The 22,929-nt window shown below is 44.0% G+C and overlaps 1 protein-coding gene and 1 long non-coding RNA gene across 8 annotated transcripts in view; one reads left to right on the forward strand and one right to left on the reverse strand.

The window, feature by feature from the left end:
• LOC140421923 (homeobox protein Meis1) overlaps window positions 1-1,708 on the reverse strand; it is a 268,763-nt gene extending 267,055 nt beyond the window's left edge. Inside the window, exons 1-2 of one of the 5 annotated variants that reach the window (XM_072506919.1) lie at window positions 918-1,708; window positions 416-642 (exon numbers count right to left, since the gene is read on the reverse strand). In XM_072506919.1, the coding sequence (XP_072363020.1) occupies window positions 416-642; window positions 918-929 (239 nt within the window). In that variant the 5' untranslated portion in view covers window positions 930-1,708. The remainder of the gene's footprint in view (window positions 1-415; window positions 643-917) is intronic. The other 4 variants (XM_072506896.1, XM_072506904.1, XM_072506913.1 and 1 more) reach the window with 4 other exon arrangements.
• A 144-nt stretch (window positions 1,709-1,852) lies between these two features.
• Window positions 1,853-22,929, forward strand: part of LOC140421945 (uncharacterized) — an 83,691-nt gene continuing 62,614 nt past the window's right edge. For 2 of the 3 annotated variants that reach the window (XR_011947175.1, XR_011947176.1), the window contains exon 1: window positions 1,853-3,359. This is a non-coding gene — a long non-coding RNA (uncharacterized lncRNA). Of the gene's footprint in view, window positions 3,360-5,263; window positions 9,413-22,929 lie in introns of those variants that run through there. The other variant, XR_011947181.1, reaches the window with a different exon arrangement.

Here is a 22,929-nt window from a genome sequence, read left to right on the forward strand (position 1 = left end):
GAAAGTGGACCGCTCAAGACATGTAAAATAAGCGAGAATTTGGTAGTAAAATGGCCCAGAAGGGTAACCTTTAAAATCAGCCATGTTGGACGCCAATTTTTGTTTTGAAAGCTTATATAGCCCCCCAAAATTAAATTTACAAAAATATCCATCAAAACGATCAGAGATGGAGCCACTATGTTATTTACAATTGCAACTGAAATTAAACTGACACAGGTTATTCGAAAACCTCGAATCTAAATCTCATCCAAAAAATCTAAATATGAAAGTCTCTGTGATCCACATGTTAAATAAAAGTTTTGCTTTTAAAAAAAAAACATTAAATAAAATAAATCCAACATGTCAAGCGTGAGGTCTCTTGTCCCAGCTCGGAAATAATTTGAAGAACAATTGGTAAAATGTGCCAGCTACCCACCCGTAAATGGAATCTTTATCTCTCTTTAATGCATCGTTTACAGAAGACCCCATGCTCGGCGCCATGGCATTGGCGTGGTTTGTGTGCGGGTATTGGTGACTGTGTAACGGCGGCCCGTGATTGAGGTGGTGGACAGGCTGCAGAGACCTGGGGGCGTGAGGGTCGCCATACATTGTAGTCGGTATCCCTACTCCATCCATACCCCCGTAATGTGAGATTTCATCATACTGTATAAAAGGGAGAGAGGGAGAGAAGGAGAGATTGTTTAAAAAAAAACGTGAGGACGGGAAACCAGCATGTCAACAAAGTTAAAACGCACCGCACGACTTCACATTCAAAGTTATTGACAGAACAGGGGCGAGAGAGAGAAAGAGAAAAATAAGTGAAAAGTTTTCACAAGCGGTCAGCACCGCGCTGTCTGACTGAGACAGACCGTAGTCCACTTGTACCGTGCCTTTGGCAGGAACTACATCCAATATTAGGAGGGGGAAAACTCACTCACCCTCTGCGCCATCGGCCTGTCTCGAACCCTTCCCTCTGTATCAGCTTCTGCAGGAGTTTCTACAGGGCCAGTATCAAAAAGAAATCAACACGCCAGTCCAAAGGCAGCTCAAGGATCCCTGTAATTCCCCTTCTGCAGATGATCTCGCCCAAAGTCTTCAGCTTAAACTCGGATGCACTCGGGGCGGTGGGTCGTGGTGGTGGAGGGGAAATATCTCTGAGCGGCGAAACGATATATCTATATGTCGGTGTATAAATATTCTTTTTCACCAGCACAGCGCCTGGGAGCATGGAGAATCTCGTCCCCCCCCCAAAAGCCAGGAGAAGCGCCCCTCAATCGAAACTGCCGTGTCTCATGGCTTTCTGCCACTCGAGCTGTCAATCAAGGCAAGGTTGTCAAGGTAGTGAATAAATGATGATCCGTTCTGCACTTCCACTGGTCGGTCGGGGGTGGAGATGAGGAGTGGGGGGGGGGGGGGGGTGACACCTTAGCGATGGCAGCGAGATCTGCCCCGCAAGGACTGCAGCTCCCCGGCCGCCTGCTCTGCGCACCCGAGGCTGCGAGAAGCCCCCGGGAGAGTCGGTGCGGGGGACGGGAGGGGGAATGCCACTCTCTGCCGAGTTTGGAGCTCTCTGAAGGGCCCGATGCTGCTGCCCCAGTGTTGCGGAGCCAGAGGTGGATTTGGAGAGAATGCTGGAACCCGGAAGCAGTGGTGGCCATAACAGGTCGCGTCTTACACAAGGCGCACTGGACTACCTCATCTCACACACACAGGAGGGGTGGGGGAAGAGAGAGAGAGAGAGAGAGCTGCAAACAGGGACACACAGAGACGCATGCAATGCAAACCTCGTCAACCGGCAGGTACACATTCCTCACCCACGCCTCCAAGCTGCACGTTCGACATCCCCCCCGCCCCCCCCCCCCCCTCCCACCAAGTTAAAAAAAAATTGAAATCACTTCATTACTAATTTTCAGTGAAAACTCCTAGGGTACACAGGACGAAGTTGACTTTTCAACAATTGTGTGTCCTGTCCCGCCTCTGCTTACTTGCATCGATAACTTTATAAACAAAAAAAAATCAAAACAATCGCTTTGTCATTTGATCCAAGCATGATAATTGCTAGCAAATGCCGAAAGCAGTTTGTGTTGATGTCTTGACGCATCTTCCGAGTTAACTGGCCTGAATGTGGAAACTGCAAATGAAATGCTTTGATTTACCGAGCATAATGCAAATATTGTTTGGTAAATAAATGTGACCAGACTTGCTGGCTTTAAATTACATCTAACATTGCCATTCACGCTGTTTGGTTACATGCAGTTTCCTCTTCAATTATATGGGATTTAATATTTATACATTGTGATATTCTCTCCTGTGCTTTTTGCCAAATCTTCTGTGGCATTGTTCCCCGAGCTAATCTGCTGGGATTACTCCAGCCCTTAAAGATCGCCTGCCCATTTATCCAAATCTATTAATTTAATGAATGTTTCCCGCTATTGTCACTTCTCATTGCGAATTGTTACGCCTAGATTCAAAATGAAATCAACAATTCCGTGTCCATCCCGTCCCTGGTGTTGTTACGTGCTATACTTTGCTAAGGTGTTCCCTCAGATGGAGCAAGTTGTGGTCACTCATTGTTTGCATTAGTCGCTGTCTCTCTCTCTCTCTCTTGCCCACCCCCTGTTTTCCAGAGAGAATGAGCTAGCCCGGAGCTCTGTGGGCACTGAAGATGGAGCCAACGCCCAATCATAGCGCGCCGTGGGAAGACCACAATATGATTGGCTTTTCCAGTGATCAATTATCGGAGGATGCCTCAGTAGCCAAAGGGATTGGCTTAAACGGATGGACGGAGGCGGCTCCACAAAGCAGCACTGACTGACTGCCACCAGCTTCACTTCTGACCAAAAAAAATCCCTCTCCTGCTCTCTGAGTCAACCCCCTCCTCGCCATATCCATTTGATTAACTTTATTCTGTTAAAAGGGATGTTTCTTTTTTTCCCCTCTGAAAGTGTTACACCTAGTTCTTTCATTTTGAGTAATTTTTAAACATTGGCTTTTAAACTCTTGGTTGTGGATAGAGAGGGGTTAGAGGGAGCGGCGGGAGGAGGGAGCCCCCACATGAAATAAAACAATTTCATTGATCAAACTGAAGGGCCACAGTTAGAAGTTGCCGAGAAACTTGCGAGAGTTACATTGCCATAACAATTAGATCGAAATGCCCCCGCGTGTAAACAATTCGTCCCGAGACAATGAAATAGGCAAGGGGTCGCTTCTTTTGATTGAGAAGCAGAAAATCAGAAGCACTGAACATTTGAAAAACAATAATAATCAAATATCATCCCCGAGATAGCCACCCTCTAGACAGTTCTGATGGAGTCTGGCGCTCGATCGGAAAACCACGCAGCCCGAGTACCCACACGTATTAAAGACATCCAGTGTCTCAGGTAAGAAAATATTTTTCTTGCAATTCCTCCAGACTAACCCAATAAGATTGGAAATGAAAGATCCCAAAACGGCATCGCTAAAGTGCAAAAGTCATTACAAATCCCATTTGAATAGTGAGTGTGCCCATCCCCCCCCCCCCCCCCTCCGTCCCCCAGAAGTGAGCAATTGTCTACTTTTACAGGGCTAACGTTGAACGATATGAATTTATTTAGTCAAACCGCATGTGGATGCGATTTTAGCAGTTGCTGAGCAGCTCTTACAGTTAGGACACGGGGCGGAGAGCGGGTTCTGATCTCACCGGCAGCTACAATAGATTACTCATTAAATCATTACACGGGGAGGTAACTAACGTCGACTGAGGGGGGGAAAAAAAGCGAAATAAAATTTCTATTAGCAAGATGTACGATTTAAATGTCAAGGCGTTCTCAGAAGTTCTGTTACAGTCAAACCCAACCCGCCAGGTCAAATCCCGCAAAGTTCAGACGCTTCAATTGGAACACAACTTCTGTGAGCTCAATTCCTCCAAATTAAAGAGTAAATATGGGGGGGGGGGGGGGGGCAAGAGTTTAAAAATGGACAGCACCTCCTTTAAAAGACCCCTTAATATCTCCACGCAATAACGGAATATAGTCCACCGGATTAAACCATCATTAATTGGAATCTAAAGGAGCAAATTTCAATCTAATTCCTCTTTTCGATCTAATATACTTTTAGAATACCTGGATATTCTTAGTTAAGTTGTATTCTTTATAGCTGCAGAATGTTTACTTTTTCATGTACATTTAGAGCATTTACAACAATAATTTCAACAGTTAGCAGGTAATAATGGTTTGATTACATACATCTATCTGTCCCTACCAATTTACACATCTCATATTTTTATTAGCTCTATGTATATGTACACTATTTTTTCTTAACATGTGTGATTTTTTTTTTAAACCTGAGGCTTTTTAAAATCAAATTTTCTGCAGAGTGCATACATTTTAAAATGCCATCTTGGAATCATTCATTCAATTGCTGAAATAACTGCAATGTAAATCCAGGAATGACCATGAAAACCTGGGATTTATTTAGGAATCTTCCGTATTAATAATGGTCGCCACATGCTGTTTATTGACGGTTGAAGCCCACACACCGTATGGTTGAGTGTTCAGTTAGTGTTTCTCTATCTTCGGTGCATTGGAGTTTGGTTTTAGCTGATGTATTAAAGCTCAGCAGGGTTTCTGCTCACACTGGGGCAGTTGGGTTCTCACACCGAGGGAGCAGCACAGTCATTGCCCGGGAGGGCGAACGCCCCTTCGCCACTCGATACACTCGCCCCAGGGGCTGTGTGCTTTTCTTTTTTCCCGCTGAGAATCTCTGAACCCGGCCGAATCTGCCAACATTGGTGGCCATCGAGAGGAAGGGCAAAGCAAACAATGGGAAGGAAAGGGAGAGAGAGAGAGAAAGAGAGATGCGTGTGAAGTTGATCAAGGTCATTAGTTCAGACAGTAATGTGGCCACTGCTCTGGGCATTGCAGGAGATCTCACCCTGTTTTCCCTTCTGGCCAGAGAAAATGTTCCTAAAGATTTGCTCTGTTCCTGGTCGTGTTAAGACAGTGACCTAATTGTAACCTCAACTCACAGTTATCAAAAAACCCTCCTCTCCTCAGAACCTTGTCACAAAGTTAGAGTCACTGTCGATGTTCAGCTTAGTAACATGACAGTGACACGCCTCGCACATTGGTTGCTACGTATGTTTACACGCTCGCCGGTTCCTTTTCAGTGTGACAGCGATTTTAAATAAACTTTCTAATTTCTATTTAGAAGGCTTTAAATAGTGTGTAGGCTTTGAACCTGTTGACGACTTGAGGGAGGGTACGTGGGAGTGAGGAGGGTGGTGATGAAATGTTTCTTTAAACAGAGGACTGCCCTGTGTCCACTCCTGGTGTCATCTAGAGGTCAGCCTGGGTTACAAGGCAAGAGGACAGTTCCACAGCCTCAGTCTAAAATACTTTCAGGAATCCGACGACCGAAACTTCCCAAGGAATTCTGCGCACTCGCGCGATGCCGGGGGAAATCCAACGCTTGGACCCGCCGTTCTACGGTCTTGTCAATCTTTTTTTTAAATGAAAAACAAATCAAGACATCGCAATCAAGGAGCTAAAAGGGGGGAAACAATCTCTGCACCATAAAAAAAACCCAAGCCAGTTCACAATTTAACCAGGATTGCGTGTCCCAAGCTGTGAGTCGCTATCCAGAGCCAAGTTCTGCATTAATTTATTCTCAGAAAGTCACATAGTGATTGCAATTAATTGGCATCTAGGCGATGTTCATTGTATGTCCGTGAGCGCAGTCAGAATTTTATTATTGAAACATTGAAACGTCTGCTTTACTTTCAAAGTAACCATAAACGGTCCGGATAGAATTCGGAACCGCAGAACCGAAAGTCCTGTGTAGATGTGTTGGTGAGAATTGTTTAAGCGAGATAGTGAATTAGCAATAAAGCCAGCGCTGAGCAATCCGTGTCAAATATAGCACGCACTGTCACCTTTACAAACCTCCTGCACCACTCTCTATTGTAATATTTTAACTTGTGAACATGTTAACATTTTACCCATCTGAATGCGCCACTTATACCTCCCACCTTGGGGAACATTCCTGCAGACAATGATCATTTCACCCCGTTCAGGTAAGATTGCAGGCAAATGTCTCGTCCTATTTTTTTTCTCTCTCAATGGAAGATATTTTATTTATTTTTTTGCCTCACAGTGGCCGTGAGTAACTTGCTGTTTGGACCCCATTCCCGACAATGGAACGAATTAAATTGTGCCTAACTTGTTACTGCATCTGAATATTCAGTCTGACATTGAGGGGGAAAGGCATTGGAAGGATATCGAAAGAGGGGAGCCGGCGGTAAATTCTATAGAAAAGACTTAAGTTTTAATATGGTCAGAGAGAATGGAAGGGCTGCCCCGGTCTCCTGGTCTGACTCTGTCCCCCTCCTGATCCTGCCTGAGTGTTTATTCCCTCTTAGGGTGAAACTCTTGCGCCGTCTACAGGACATCGGCACAGCAGCACCGATCCCGACATACCCAAATATTTGAAAGGTGCCACTGATATATTTAAAAAAGAGAAACTGATAAGAGATTGTTACCGCACTTAATGTAGTGCCCTCCGCATTGTTTGACAAGTTTGATGTGATTGCCTGCGGTTTAAACCCAGGAATGTTGTATTGATAGAACCCCCAGGCCGAGCTGAGAACTTCCTTCATTAAACAGTCTTGGCCAAATTGTACACTCTGCTCCCGTTTTGCGACTCCCTTCACGACTGAATGAATTGAAGCAGGGGTGGACTCCGTTTATTTACTGAGGACACAGCGTCCTGGAGGAGCTGGACAACTTTAAGCTCTCCCATTGTCACAGGGTACACTTTCCAAATCCCTCTCTGCCCAGTTGCAATCGTTTAAAATCAAACGCCAAAAGGTGCGCAGAAACAAAACGACCGCTTCCCAAATGTGGTGTACTATACTAATTCTCAGTGCAAAAAAACTGGAGCCCAGGCAGTGGCGTTTGGAAATCCAAATGTTACAAAAGGTTCAAACTAAAACCTGATGCTGGTATCAAAAGGCTGACAGTTTAAATTAAATTTCCCTTTACGCTCCCAACTTCTGTTAAAATAACCTGTTTGCACCTATCGATATTAATGCGATTTATTTGCCATTAAGTGCATATTTTAATGCGTGTCCAATGCTTGAATTATAAATATATATTAGGACGTTTAATCATACATAAAGCTATCCTACATAAATTATGGAGGAGCGATGATCTTTTTGTTTCAATGGCTGCAATAAATATTGGTCCCTATATAATAAAGACATTATTATTCGCTGGACTCCTCGCTTTCACTTCTTTACTCCCGGGGTTCTCCGCTTTCATGCTTTGTACAGGTGTCACTGCCAGGCATAGATACATTGTAAATGGTGCATTAATCTGTAATCTTTTAAATTAATTAATTGACGCTTTTCTGAAGTATTATAGATCAAAGAATAATTGGAAGTCTGCATGAAGCAATGATTTACATGATTGACGTTAATTTAAAGTATTAGAGTTTGCGTTGCTGTAATAAATTCTTCGAACATAATAGCTGGTTTGCAAACAGTTATTAAGATGATTTTATCCTTCAAATACTTGGGGGTGTTTGTGGTAAATCATTGATAATGTTAATTAGTTTTTACATTTCGAAGTGTTTGTCCACTTTACCCTTCTTCCAGTATGTTACCAATGTGGTTAAATGTAAAATATCGGGTTTTTTTTTAGCTTCCCTTTGTGTTCAATTTACAGAATATATTCTAAGTCCCAGTTAGCGGAGGACAACAGGTTTCGGTGCTTTAGTGCAGATAGACAAGTAAAAATTCTTCCCTAGTTTTTGAAACTGTATCTGCACACTTTTCTGAAATCCAGCAGTCACTTTTATGGCGAAGAGAGGAATCCTACACAGCCCTCTGACTACACTTATTCATGGACTTGTAACCATCTCTTTCAGTCGAATATTAGTTAAACAGTCAAAAACTATTCGGTCGGTACAATCTGAAAAGATTGAGTAACAACTTAGTCAGCAGACGAGGCAATGGAGGACTCTCCAATATCTTCCTTCGACCCTTTCTCCTCGGAGACGTCTGTTCTGTCTGCCGCACACTAATACGTTTCCACCGAAGGTTGTAACTCTTATTCATACCATATCCAACTTTAGTAACGTTTTACGGACTAGGCAATTCTTTTCTGTAGCAATTATCTTTGCATGTGAATGTACTACAAGCGGGATCTATTTCAGTAAGGTAATCTAATCGCCCAATCTTTTTTTACATTTGTAAAAAGCATCCAGCGTCAGTTTCTCCAAATGAATTTATTCCTGTGAAATATTGTGAGGAACAAAAGGGGTTTATGCTCCAGGAAACACGAATGGGAAAAACTATTTTACAACAACTTAAACAGCACTTTTGTTCTGAAATGTACATTATATTCAGAAGCATTTTGTGAGGAGTCCTGTGGAATCTTTAATGATTAAAAACAATAAACAAATTGACCAAAATGTAAATTGTTGAGATGGTTTTTGTTTAATTATTTTAACTTCTGGGCGGAAAGGGAACAAGAACCCTGGAATATCACTGGCTGCTAAATGTTTAGTAGATTATATTCTCGCTTTGTGATACCAACGGCGCCTTCAACTCTATTAGGGTCGGTAATAAAGAAATCGGAGTCCAGTTATTACGGAATAGTGAATTTGTATAGTGTGAAGCTTTTGCATTTCCCATGTCTTCAGAGAATCATTGCATTTACATTAGCAACATATTATGTACTTAGTGTCATGTCAGTTCATTTGTATTTTGCAAAAATAATTGGCTTCAGAATGTGCAAAATTAGAAGCTTTCACAAATGAACAATTGTACACATATATTTACATACTTAAATACATTAATTTACACATACATCATTTGCATGTTAAATATTCACTTTCCTAAATTCATTTATCTCCCCCAATACCAAATAAAATCATTGAAACTGTCACAATTTAATTTAATCCTGAAGATGAGATATCTTTAGTTAAAATATTCAGATTGAGGTCATCTAAAACATTTATAAACAAAGATACATATTTACCAACATTTTCACACTCAAATCTGCCTACTTACATGCACAAAACATTTCAAATGCACATCAAGATGTAATAAGGAAACAGAGGAAATTCATTCCTTGGACTGTGCTGTCAATCAACCAACATGTTATATTGTCCTCACTGACATTTATAAGTATTAAAATGTAACATGAAGTTCAGAGTTTCAAAGTTTTTCCTTTGCACTGTTTTAAAGAAGAATTGGAAGTTTCATGAATGGTTAAACGTTTTATTTATACTAGAAGTGTTCAATTGATGGTTCATTTTTATCAAAACTGAAACACTGAATACTGACAAGATTAAAACATTTAGAACAAGCCTTGTAAAATACAAAATAAAATCACTGCCAATCTGAGTCACCATTACGCTGCATAGCAATAAAATCTGTTGTACAAACATATCTTGGGTTATTTTGTTTTGTGTTGATTAAAAAAAATAAATCCATGTAGTAACCAACAGCATAGAGATTCCAATCTTTCCTCAATTTTTAAAAATACATTTTAGAGACCTGTTTTGAGAAGGTGAAAATATTGGATGACATTTCTCCTTACACCCGAAAAGAAAATGTAATCCATTCAACGTGCATTTTTTACTCCAGGGAACAATTTCATGTTACAGCACCCAAAGAAATGGATAGTCCAAAAAATCTGATTTCAACTTCAACCTCTAACATGCAAAATATTAGCCATTCATACTGTGGAATCAGATATTGAATCAGTGGTGTTTAGTAGTGGTAAAAAAAAATCCTGCAAAGTACCTTTCTTATGTGATAATACAATAAGTTACATGTGAGTCTCACAATTGCTTGTGCAAATGCATAATCGACTTGCATTGAAAGTGAGATTATGCAGGAAATTAAAAATAAACATTTAAAGTGACAACCAAGCATAGAAATAAAAGTTTGAGATATTCATAGTTAAAAGTTATTTGCATTTTGTTATTATTCAGAATAATGGTTAGCAAGATATAACATTCAAACTATAGTATGATCAAGGAGGTTCAGATGATATAACAGAGTGAAGTTCAAGTCATTTATGACTGTCATCTGAAATTCAGGACTGAACCAGAGCTTTCAAATCGCACCCTCTTATTTATAATTCATGCTGCACATTTAATTTAAGTCACTGATGGTGTAAATATTGCTATTTTCAGCCAAGGTTCTTTATCTGGAGAGGACGTAAAGTAAGGAAGCTGTATGCAGCTGTCAGTAGCAGTTTTATTCTTAATGTTTAGCTATTGTACCACTGGTTGATGCAAATATTTCTCCGTTGCCATGAGCAGTGAGAAAAAGAAACTGGGACAAAGTTGTACTGAAACTGGAATACTCTTTTAAAGTATCAAGTTCTTTAAAGACCTCTTTGAGTTTCTACAGTAAATTAGCAGCTGAAAGTAGCTCACAATAGTATGATATTTATGGAAGAACATCAAAGGCATTTGTAATGTCATTATTGCAGGTTTACAGTGAGATAATCTACAAGTGATCACAGAGGACTCTGACATTCATTATATATTGTAACATGACCATGTGTCACGCACACATAACAATACAAACATTAAATGAGCCCAAAAGCAATTGTGATTCATATCTTACATTCAGTTAGCTTGCTTTGAGGGAGAGAATGATAAAACCTGCCTCTGCTGTTGAATGGAAATGACAAATCCATTAATAAAATATTTTAACTGGTCAAGACTGTTTAAAAAGTCCAAAGCAGTCAAAATTAAAAAAAGCACACTAGCGTATTAACACATGGCACTCTGTAGCTTAGGAGTGTGTCCATATGCGGCATGGTAGCACAGTGGTTAGCACTGTTGCTTCACCGCACCAGGGTCCCAGGTTTGATTCCTGCTTGGGTCACTGTCTGTGCGGAGTCTGCACCTTCTCCCCGTGAAGTGTGGGTTTCCTCTGGATGCTCCAGTTTCCTCCCACAAGTCCCGAAATATGTGCTTGTTAGGTGAATTGGACACTCTGAATTCTCCCTCAGTGTCCTCGAACAGGCGCCGGAGTGCAGCGACCAGGTGATTTTCACAGTAACTTCATTGCAGTGTCAATGGGATCCTACCATTGGAAACTAATAAAGATTATTATTAGTATTACCTGTACAACATTCACGTTTGGGCTGATAAGTGGCAAGTAACCTTTGTGCCAAACAAGTGCCAAGCAATGAGCAACTCCAAGAAGAGAGGATCTAACCATCTACCCTCAACATTCAATGGCACAACCATCACTGAATCCCCCACCATCAACTTCTTGGGGGGTTACCATTGACCAGAAACTGAGCTAGACTAGCCATATAAATACTGTGGCTACAAGAGTAGGTCAGAGGCTGTGAACTTTAAGGAGAGTAACTCACCTCTTAACTCTCAAAGCCTAATTACCACCTTCAGGGCACAAGTCGGGAGTGTAATGGAATACTCTCCACTTGTCTGGATGAGTGCGGATGCTGGAATCTGCAACAAAACCAGAAAATGCTGGACAATCTGGTGGCATTTGTGGAGAGAAAATGGAGCCTAATGTTTTGAGTCTGGATGACATTTTGTCAAAGCTAGACACAACTAGAAATAGGATGAGATTTCTACTGTTGTGCATGTGGGGGAGGGGGTGGGGGGGTGCATGGAACAGTGATAAAGGGCCAGCGATAGGTGGAGATTGACAAAGATGTTGTGGACAAAAAGACAAAGGGACAAAAAGTGCCAATAGTGGCACATTAAGAGACCAGAATGTATTAATGGCAGAATAGGGGTAAACAGTGTGTCAAAGGACAACTTAGAATAGGGAACAGATGGCCCTAGTGGGGTGGCGGAGACTAGGGTACAGAATTTGCGATGATGCTAAAGACAATAGTTCCTGTCTTCCCAAGTTTCAGCTCATCCAGGACTGGGGTAAGTAGTGCAACACATCAAATACAGTGGAAGTAGATTTAGGGAGGTGAAGGTGACGGGCTGGGTGTCATCAGCACATGTAAAACCAACATGGGAATACCATCACCACAGGAGTCCAGCAGTTCCAAAAAGGGCAACAAGGAGGTGGGCAATAAATGTAGCCTTGTCATCGCCACCTCTTGGCTGAAAATGAGAAGCAAAATCCAACATTGGATTTTGAATCACTGCTGTATAACAAAGGCTGACTTCCACTGGGCAAAATCCATCATCACCTCACAGCAGTAAGAAATAATTAGAGAGATTTCCTTCTATCCAAGGTTTTTTAAAAAAACTCTCGTGATGAGCTGCCACTTTCTGTGGAAACCATTACTGTGGTGAAAAATCATGCTTGCTTTCCCAAAACATTTATTTGCCACTTATCTTGATTGTAGGTGAAAGCTGCGAGTGAGAACAGTAAACAGCATTTACTTAATGTCTACGCTCTTCAATTATGTGAATGTATTTTGGAAAAGGAACAACTGTTTGACTTCAGTAGATATTTCCTCATTTCCTATGAAAACAATTTCAACGCTAGTTCCACAATTACAAGACAAAGCACAAGAATGTGACCAAAGTCAAGTGAATCTAGATATGGGTAACTGTTTTGAATAAATGTTATTAAAATGCTGCTCTTAATTATTATTATATGTATAAAAGGATAAGTCCATTTCCTCTTTTTAAGAAAATAATTATACTGGAGACATCAGTTGCCAGATGAGAAAACAAGCCTGGAGTCAAATGAACATGTGACCTACACTGCAATGATTTTGAAAAATAATTTTTTTTACCTTTCACTATTTCAGGACGTTCCAAAGCATTTGCCAGCCAATGAAGACATTTTTGAAGTGGAGTCACTGTAGGAATTACATCAAAGATCACTGTTGTAATAATATATCCCATAACTTAGGCTGCGGTGATATTAACATTTTATTGACTGCCTGCTACATGGAGCATAACTTGCATTTACTATCAGTGTCTATTAACCCACTTAAATGAGAAAAACACCTACGATACAAGCTTTTTAAAAACAAAATTACTTAACTGAAAGGGTGGAGTACATTTGCAGTTGTGCAGTGAGCAGTTCCGTGTGCCACACCTTAGGAAGGATGCACTGGCTTTGGCGACAGTGCAGTGTAGATTTAACAGAATGATACCTGTACTCCAAGGATTAAACTAGGAGGAGGGATTGCACACACCAAGGTTGTATTTCCTTGATTTTAGAAGGTTGAGAGGTAACTTGAACAAAGTCTTCAAGACATTATGGGGAACAGGCAGGATAGATAAAAATATATTATTTTCACTGGTTGGGGACTCTAGGATTAGGGGTCAGAATCTAAAAATTAAAGCCAGACTTTTTAGGAGTGAAGTTAGGATATACTTCTTCTACATTCATGGTCTTATGGTCAACGCATATCAGGTGAGACCCCTGTCATGAACATAAAATTTCACTGTGTGTGTGCAAAATTGTTTCATAATTTCATGAAAAGCCTGGTTCTAATTTTTAGACTATGTCCCCTGGACTCCCCAACTTGTAGACAGGCCCTGCTGGTATTAAGTGCTCAGGCACATAAGCGACCAATGTTGAGCCTTCCCTAGAATTAAGGTAACCTCCCCCCCTGCTGGGGGAGGGGGAATGGGTCAGAGGCTAGGGCAGGGGACTGGTCTACAGGGATGTCCCCCTTCCTGTTACTGGATCCCTCTATCAGGCATTGAGCATCATTGAATGAGGAACCCTTCCTATGATCCCAGAAATGAACACGACAGACAATAATTGCCCACTTAAGACCTTCAGTTGGGCCTTCCCGCCCCAGACTTAATTGGATGTAGGTGGGATGGCAGTGGGGACTTCACACCACATCTTCTTACCCACCTCCAAACTCACCTCCAAGGGTACTTTTGTGAGTCAAAGATATTAATGGATATGGGGCAAAGGCGGGGATATGAAGTTAGGTTACATGATCGTGCAGAATGGCAGACAGTCTCAAGTGACGAAATGGCCTTCTCCTGTCCCTAGGTTCATAGAATCATAGAATCCCTACAGTGAGGAAGGAGGCCATTTGGCCCATCAAGTCTGCACCAACCCTCCAAAAGTGCACTAGGCCCTCTCCCCTGCCCTATCCCCATAACCCCACCTAACCTTTGCACACTAAGGGGTAATTTAATGTGGCTAATCCACCTAACTTGCACCTCTTTGGACTGTGGGAGGAAACTGGAGCACCTGGAGGAAACACACACAGACACGGGGAGAACATGCAAACTCCACACAGTCACCCGAGGCCGGATTTGAACCCGGGTCCCTGGCATTTGAGGCAACAGTGCTAACCACTATGCCACCATCAGGGGGAGGGGATTTCCACCCCAGAATCCTTTATCCTGGAGAAGGCTCAACTTTGGTTTCTACAGACTGCAGAGGAAATCGCTACCATTTTACAAGAGATTTTAAACTATACACTCGCCTTGAACATAATTATTGTTGTTTAAAATACAATGTGCTGTTTTGAAGCAATGCATCCATGCAGGTAAACAGAATTATAGAATCACAGAATTATTGCAGCACAGAAGGAGGCCATTCAGTCCTTGGTGTGTGTGCCAGCCCTCTGCAAAAACAGCTCAACTGATCCATGCGCTCGCTTTTTTCCTTTAGCCTTGCAAATTCTTTTCTCTTCAGATAATTATCCAACTTACTTTTGAAATTCAGGATTGACCTTGCCTCCACCACAGTCTCAGGCAGTGCTTCTCAGATCCTAAAAACTCGCTGCATATACATTTTTTTCCTTATGCCCCCTTTGGCTCTTTTACCAATCACCTGAAATCTGTGTCCTCTCATTCTCAACCCTTCCACCACTCTCTATCTATTCTGTCCAGATTTCTTTTCTATAGAGAACAGCCAACTACATAACTGAAATCCCCCATTCCTAGAACTATTCTTGTAAATCTTACCTGTGCCTTATCTAATACTTTACCTCCATCCTACAATATGTTTCCCAGAAGTGGACACAGTGCTCCAGTTGTAGCCATACCAGTTTATATTAAGGGTTGTCATAACATCCTTGCTCTTGTACTGTATGCCTCTATTTATAAAATTCAGGATTCCCTTAATAACCATTTTCTCAACCCGCCCTGCCCCTTTCAATGATTTGTGTACATATACCTCAAGTTCCCTCTGCTTCTGCACCCCAGCGGAATTGTAAACTTTATTTCACAAAGAGTAATTCAATTGTGAAGTGACATCCATTTGCTTTTTTAAAAAGCCTTTTCGCTACAACCCTGTGACCATCTTATGTCAATTCCCACTTGCCTGCCGAAGACTCATAGAAGTTTGTGCAGTTCAACTGGAATTGAGAATTCATACTTTGCAAGGCGTGTTGAGACACCATTTTCTCTTATCTACATGGAAATCAAGAAGCGCGGAGCATTAACAATCCTCAAATAGAATAATAACAGAACAGACGAGGGGGGAAAAAGAGAGCATTTGCCACAGAAGCTATTATTTCAGGTGTGTTAATGGGATTAGAGTAGTGTGAAAAATCCAAGGATTAGTGTGATTCTATCTTTCAGGTACCAGCAGCATCTGTTGGCTGCGAAACATGAATGTAGCCTAGAGGTGAAAAATGAACCTAGCTATTGTAATGCATTGGGATCCATAGTTGCTAGGAGAGAGTGTCACATGCAGTCCAATTGTGAAGTGCAGGGATAAGTCTCACACCTCAGTACAAGTCTGTTAATTGATCATCACCTCGGAAGCAGAGAGAGAGTGGGAGAAGGGAGCATGTGTGTAGGTGTGAAGAAATGTATTTCCCACCAATATGAGAGAAAAGGGATCTAAGCAACTTGACATTGCACTGTGCCTTCCTTATTACAATGCAATTAAACTGAGTCACAGCAGATTTTGCATTTCCAGATTGCACTGAATTTAGCCTGTGAAAGGTCCACTATTAAATATGTAAGCCAAAATCAGGACTTTTACTTCACCCTCCACCAGCAATGTACACTTTTCTAAGACATCTCCTCTCACTGGCTAAAAAAATAATTTTATCTTAATTACAGAGTCTTGTTTACCTATATCTGTGCCCAGGTATTGTCTGCACAGGATTTGTTCTTTCAGTAGCTTTGCATATTCTTTCAATCACCAAGACCACCTGCTTCCACTTCTGTAATACCATGTGACTCTGCTGCTGAAACTCTCAGCTAATGCCTTTTGAACCTCCAAACTTAACTATTCCAATGATCTCCTCCCTGGCCTCCCATCCTGCATAAACTTCATCCAGAAACTCTGCTACCTGGGTCCTAATCACGTAAATGCCCACATGTCACCCATTCCTCCACCCCTCTGCTCATTGACCTGCACTGTCTCCATTTTAATACTCTAATCCTTGTTTTCAAATCCTTGCATATCCTCAGCCCTCCTAATCCCTGCTAGTCCAACATCCCTCTGAGCTATCTGTGCTCCTCCCATTCTGGCCTCTGGTGTCTCCCTGATGTGAATCGTTCCATGAGTGGAGACTGTGCCTTCAGCTGCCTGGGTTCTGGAATTCCTTCCCTAAACCTCTCTTTCTTCCTTTAAGATTCCCCGTCACACCCACCTCTGACTCAGCTTTTTGGACAACTGCTCCAACATCTTCCTATGTGGCCTGGTGTCAAATGTTGTCTGCTGACCCACTCGTGTGAAGCATTTTGGATGTTTCACCATGCTAAAAGTGCCATATAAATACCAGTTGTTGTTGCTCTTTGAGTGACCCAGTAACTATTTTTTACGCTGCCAAATTCTCTTTTTGAAAAAAGGCTTGGCATATTGAAATTGCTGACTTAGCACCAGTGCCTTGCAAACCCAGAGCAACTTGTAAATAAATCCTGCACACTTAGGTAAACCCTGCAGGCTGATGTACATACACCCTGTTCAAACTCTCTCCCCTAGGCACGTTTCTTCCCTCACACCAGATGAAATTCAGTTTGAATCTATGATCAGGCTGCAAGTTATTATGTGTCCTATTTACGGCACCTTCTTCCTCAAGGAGAACACAGCGAGCAGTAAATATCAGATTACTGCCCAGTGTACACTGCTGCACAAGGGGAGGGTGTGTGGAAACTAGTGAGGGTATATGAATCAGTTTCTTTCCACGAATTTGATTTAGATCACTATGATTTTCAGATTTTCTTGAAACTAGTAGCATCGAGGTGTTCCCTTTTTACTGCTGAAAGAGTAAACAAACTTGTGCCATTTACATGGTGCATTCTAATGAGGAACAGCTGCAAACTCAATACAAAAACTGAATTAGACACTGCTGTGTAAATGGGCTTTTAATACCCCTATTTAACTGATTAAGTGCTAACTTCCCTGAGGATATAATCTCACTTTAATAGTTGTGGGACATTCTTCCAGGTAACTGAATTTGTAGTGAAAAAAAATGATTTGGGAGAAAAATGTTTCCATTCATTCATCAATGGAACAAATGTTTTTGAATAAAAATAAATGTTTAAACTCCCCTCCCCCTTTAGAATTCAGCTACAAAGATTTGTTATTAACTTTTGTTTTCAGGCGCCGGAATGTGGCGACTAGGGACTTTTCACAGTAACTTAATTGCAGTGTTAGTGTGACAACCTACTTGTGACAACAGAAAGGTTATTATTTGCTTCAATCTCGCTGTTGAGGATTTGAATCATTTTGAGGCACTAAGTGAGTGCTGGAGATCTGGGAGCTGGCTGCGGAGGAGGTTAGTGAGCCTGAGAGTGTGGGGAGGGGATTATCATGACAGTGATACTACCATCAAGGAAGCATTGATATTCTGCGAGGCTGGTGCAACAATCAGAGATCCACATATTATTTTTATCACCTTGTGCAAGTTTTACGAGGATGCTTTCTTGACTCAGTGGCAACATTTCATGTGCAAGCATTTGCCGAACACTCTGTTAAAAATCACATTGCTTCTAAGTTAGAGATTTTCCCGTTTAATTTTCTCCATTTTCTTTTTGCAAAAGGTGTTGGCTCCCTCTGAGCAACAGCAACAATGTGCATTTATATAGCACCGGTAACATCCTAATGCATCCCAAGGTGCTTCAAAGGAGTAACTATCAAACAATATACAACACCGAGACACATACGGTTAGGGCAGATCAGCAAAAGCTTACTTGTCAATGAGGTAGGTTTTAACAATCCTCTGCATGGAAAAGGGAGAGACAGGGAGGTGGTTAGGTTTCCAAAGGTTTACCTTAGACAGCCTTCCAAATCCATGACCACTACCATCTAGAAGGAGACGAGAAGCAGATACCTGGGAACCCCACCACCTGGAGGTTCCCCTCCAAGTCACTCACCACCCTGACATGGAAATATATCACTGTTCCTTCACTGTCACTGGATCAAAATCCTGAAACTCCCTCCCTAACAGCACTGTGGGTGTATCTACACCTCAGCAACTGCAGCAGCTCAAGAAGGTGCCTCACCACCACCACCTCAAGGGTAACTAGGGATGGACAATAAATGCGAGCGATGCTCACATCCTATGAAAGTCTATGAAGGTATGAAAAGAAAAGGGGAATTCCAGAGCCAAGCGCTTTAGATGGTGACGTGTTAAAAACTGGGAATGTACTGGAGGTCAGAATTGGAGTGTTGCAGTTGCTCGGCACCTTCTTACTGAAGTAGCCATTTGTCATGTGTGAATCCGGATCTGCAGTGTTGGCAAGCTATTGAACTGCATAGAGCATCACGGTGGAGATTGGTCCTTTTTTCTCTGATGTCAAAACGTGCGTTTTCTCCAGTTAGCGTCATTGCACAGAAATCTGAATCAGGGATTCTGAGCTGAAATTTCTTCCCTTGCACAGTGGTACCGAGGTTTCATTGTCACCCGAGGCAAGCTCAGCTCAGTGAGTACAGACCAGCTGATGGTTTACTTGGTTGTACCACAAACCACTTTCACCAAGTGAGGTGCCAAAGAAGCAGCTCCATTTATTTCAAAGACTTTCTCTCCCTTGTAGTGACTCATCCAGTGCTGAGATTATCAGCAGTCATTAAACGTTTTGAAAATAAGTTTAGCGTACCCAATTCTTTTTTCCCAAATAAGGGGCAATTTTAGCGTAGCCAATCCACCTACCCTGCACATCTTTTAGGTTGTGGGTGTTGGACCCACGCAGACAAGGGGTGAATGTGCAAACTCCACACGGACAGTGTCCCGGGGCCGGGATTGAACCTGGGTCCTCGGCGCCTTGAGGCAGCAGTGCTAACGACTGCACCACCGTGCTGCCCCAGCAGTCACTAAATTCAAACAATTAAAACATAACCACGTTAAAAAAAAGTGCTATTGTTGGGGGAAGATTTCCATTGCTTGCTAATTTTGCAAAACTGCAAACACATTTGTCATACCTCTGTTTACCATTTCATAACAAATAGTCAAAAATGGAATCCTCCCTCGGAAGAGCTTTTTAACTTAATCCTTTTTAAAAGCAGTGCCAGTCTTGATATGTTTTAAGTTCCTTTACATTATATTTAAAAAGCTTTATTTAAGCACCCAATCTTGCTCTGTGCATAGATTTGCTTGTTGGTGCTTGAAAGATAAACTGTTGTTGAGACAACTAAAAAGATGTAGCAAAGTGATGACTACATTGCTGTGTTCCACCGAAGTTAAAGGTTAGATAAAAAAGTGTTCCTCAATATAAGGAAAGAAACAATCTTGACTGAACAATGCGTTGTCATGGATTTACATGATATATACACTACAGTCATCACCACACACATTCAGGGAAACAAAAAAGGGCAACTATATTTAGGAGACAAAATAGTAAATGAAGTGGCATGGCCTTGATTCCTGTGAGCAAGTTGATTTGGACTCCACAAAGAATGACCAAACTATTAAATTTTGCATCCTTATTTAATTGAGAACGAGAGTGCAACAAGGCCGTTAAACCGCGAGAGAAGCCAAAATCAAGAACCGATCTGTTTGCGATCTAACCGACCTGCTCCCATTGGCGAAATCAGGTTCCTGCTGAAGCGTGGCAATAAACCAATAATCACCACTTAAGCCCAATCTCCATACAATTAATGGGAGTGACCCCATATAACGGCCCCCTGTGATCTAATGGCCTCTCCAGGAAGTGGTCAGGCCGGCTGCTAACCGTACTCCTTTAAAAAAAAGTGAAGCTGGTGGAAGGGGACCCGAGGAGGTGAGAAACCACCTTCACTCACAGGCAAAGAGCTTGGGGGTACTGGCATTGTTGCCCCGGTCCTCGGGGGGAGCCACTGGGGGGCCAGTCTGGGGGTGGGGAGCCACTGGGGGCCAGCCTGGGTCGGGTGGCCCACCATCCGGGGGGGGGGCGGGGGGTGGATTTGCGGAGCGGGGGGCTGGGCTGGGCTGGTGGGGAGTGGAAATAGGTTTCCCAGTGCCTGTGGGTCCATGGACCATGTGGCCCCATTCCGGGAGCAACATCAGCCCCTGCCCGTCTGCCCCACTGACCACCCATAACCCGCACTGACCGTGGAGGTCTCTGGCTGTGCGGCTGATGGGTATTGCTAACAGGGAATTGGCAATCGTGGTTTAGTGAGCACTTCACACATCCCAAGTGGATCCCCGTGGGTGGGCAGGCCATGTAGCATGTGGGCCTTATTGGCTAGCATCCCAATCAGATGGTGCTGCCTGGACACTGTGCCTGAACACTGCAGGAGGCAGCATCTAGGACACAGCGGCCAACATCTGAACACCCAGGGACTGGGCCCCAGTAACGGGGACATGGTGGCGACCAGAGGGAGGGTATGTACACCATGGAGGGGAGAAGCACCTGGTCCAGGTAATGTTACACGTGGTTGTCTGGGGTAAAGGGTCTTGGGTCTGATGAGCAGGGCCCCCCTCTGTGACCCGGGGTGCATGGGCAGGGCGTGTCGGGTGTGGGGGGGGGACAATGGGGGTCTGGAGGGTCCCAGGGTGGAAGACACCACCAGCTGTCAGTCTGACAACCTCCCACAACTCCTTACAGATATTAAACAATATGGATGATGCTTTGGACCCGGGGGAAGCTGCCCTTGTGGTGCTGCTGGCAGACCGGGTTTCCAGACAACCGAGAAGGCGCCAGCAGCAGTGTTGGCAGAGGTTCGAGGTGGCAGCCCATGTGCAGGGCCCCACCCCACACCCAGACATGGAGGGCCAGAACGGCCCAAGGTGTACAGGCGTCGCTGGTCTTTCGAACAAATGACGGACAGCGCGTGCCGCAGGATGCTCTGCCTCAACAAGGATACGGTGCGACACCTGTGTAACGCCTCGCTGACTTAGCATCACATGGAGGATGAGGACACCTGCTCCCAATGGCTGCCAAGGTCACTGCAGCCCTGAACCTTTACGCCTCGGGATCATTCCAGGCTCGAGCGGGAACTTCCGTGTAGCACCTCACAAGCTACAGCCCACAAGTGCATCCGTGAAGTTACGGATGCCCTATTTGCCCAGGCAACAGATTACATAAACTTTCACAGGGAACAAGCCCAACAAGATGCCCTGGCAGCAGGATTCTCCACCATTGACGGGATGACCCAGGTCCAGGGGCTAATAGTTGGCAGGCATTTCGCCTTACGCTCACCGGGCCATTTGGGAGTGCTCTACATCGACAGGAAGGGGTTCCACTCTCTGAACATCCAATTTGTGTGTGATCACCATGTGAATTTCATGTGTGCATGTATCCCCGGGGGTGTGCACAGCAGCTACATCCTGGGGCAGTCGGTCATCCCCGGCCTCATTGAGGACCACCCCTGAATGGCCGGCTGGCTCTTGGGAGCTAAGGGATACTCGCTGAGGACTTGCCTAATGATGCCAGTGCGAAGGACAGTGTCCAAAGCAGAGACCCGGCACAACAAGGTCTATGCGGCCACCTAACTGTCAGTGAGTGGTGCATCAGACTCCTCAAGATGCAGTTCCGATGCTTCGACCATTCTAATGGTGCACTGCAGTACTCCCCCTAGAGGGTTGCTCGCTTTGTGTGGTCTGCTGTGTCCTCTACAACCTGGCACAGCAGTGGGGTGATGTGCTGGAGGTGGAGGGAGAGGAACGTGTGGTCACCTCTGAGGAGGAGGACAAGGAGGTGGCGGTCCTGGAGGTGCTGGAGGACAAGTCCGGGGAGGACCCTTAGGAGCAGCTGGAGGATGGAGGACGGGTGGAGTGGGGGGAAGAGGTGATGGAATGAGATGGGGCATGGAATTGGTGGGGATGACAGCTGTGATGCATTGACAGTGGCATTCCCTGCGACCTCCTGGGCCCATTCCTTGTAGAGGAGTGTGGACTATGATGTCTGGCATCCCGCTGCCCATCTGGACCCTCCCCTGTCTGCTGTGGGCCAACCTCTCCTGCGGGGACACAGAGGCGGCATCGTTAGCTGAATGCGTTCATCGCGGGGGTTGAGCGGGAGCCCACGTAGTGTGGGCATGCTCAGAGGAGGGGGGGTTAGGGAGATGGATCATGTTGGGGGTGTAGTTGGAGAGTTTGGGGGGGATGAGGACTGGGGGGGATGGGGGATATGTGGGGGGATGGGAGTCGGGGGGATGGGGGTTTGCGGGGGCAGCATGGGTGGGCAGGGGCACAGTACGGTACTGGGCGGGGGGGAGTGCCTGTGGGGTGGTGTCGAGGTTCCGGTACCAACCCACTTGTGGAGCCTGGTGGAGGTTATTGACCTTCTTATGGTACTGGGTGCTGGCCGCCCTGGTCAGCTCATGGCTGCTGCCACTTCCTCCCAGATGACATTGGCTGCCCTGTGGATGACCCTCTGAGACCCTTGAGGGAACACGGCATCCCGTCTGGCCTAGACTGCGTCCAACAATCTGGCCAGGTCAGCATCCCTGAATCGTGGGACTGGTTGACTTGGAGGCATGGTTGCGAGCTGTGTGGGATTGGCTGTGCAGGAACGGTTTAAGTGCTGCTCTGCATTGTTGGCGGGGGACTGGCAAGCGCGGTCCTGGCGAATCAGCCGGCAAGACCATCATTTGTGGTGAGAAACCCGTGGGGCCTCGTTAAATTGATCAATTAACGGGGCAGC

This window comes from Scyliorhinus torazame, chromosome 1, assembly GCF_047496885.1.
Source record: "Scyliorhinus torazame isolate Kashiwa2021f chromosome 1, sScyTor2.1, whole genome shotgun sequence".
NCBI lineage: Eukaryota > Metazoa > Chordata > Chondrichthyes > Carcharhiniformes > Scyliorhinidae > Scyliorhinus > Scyliorhinus torazame.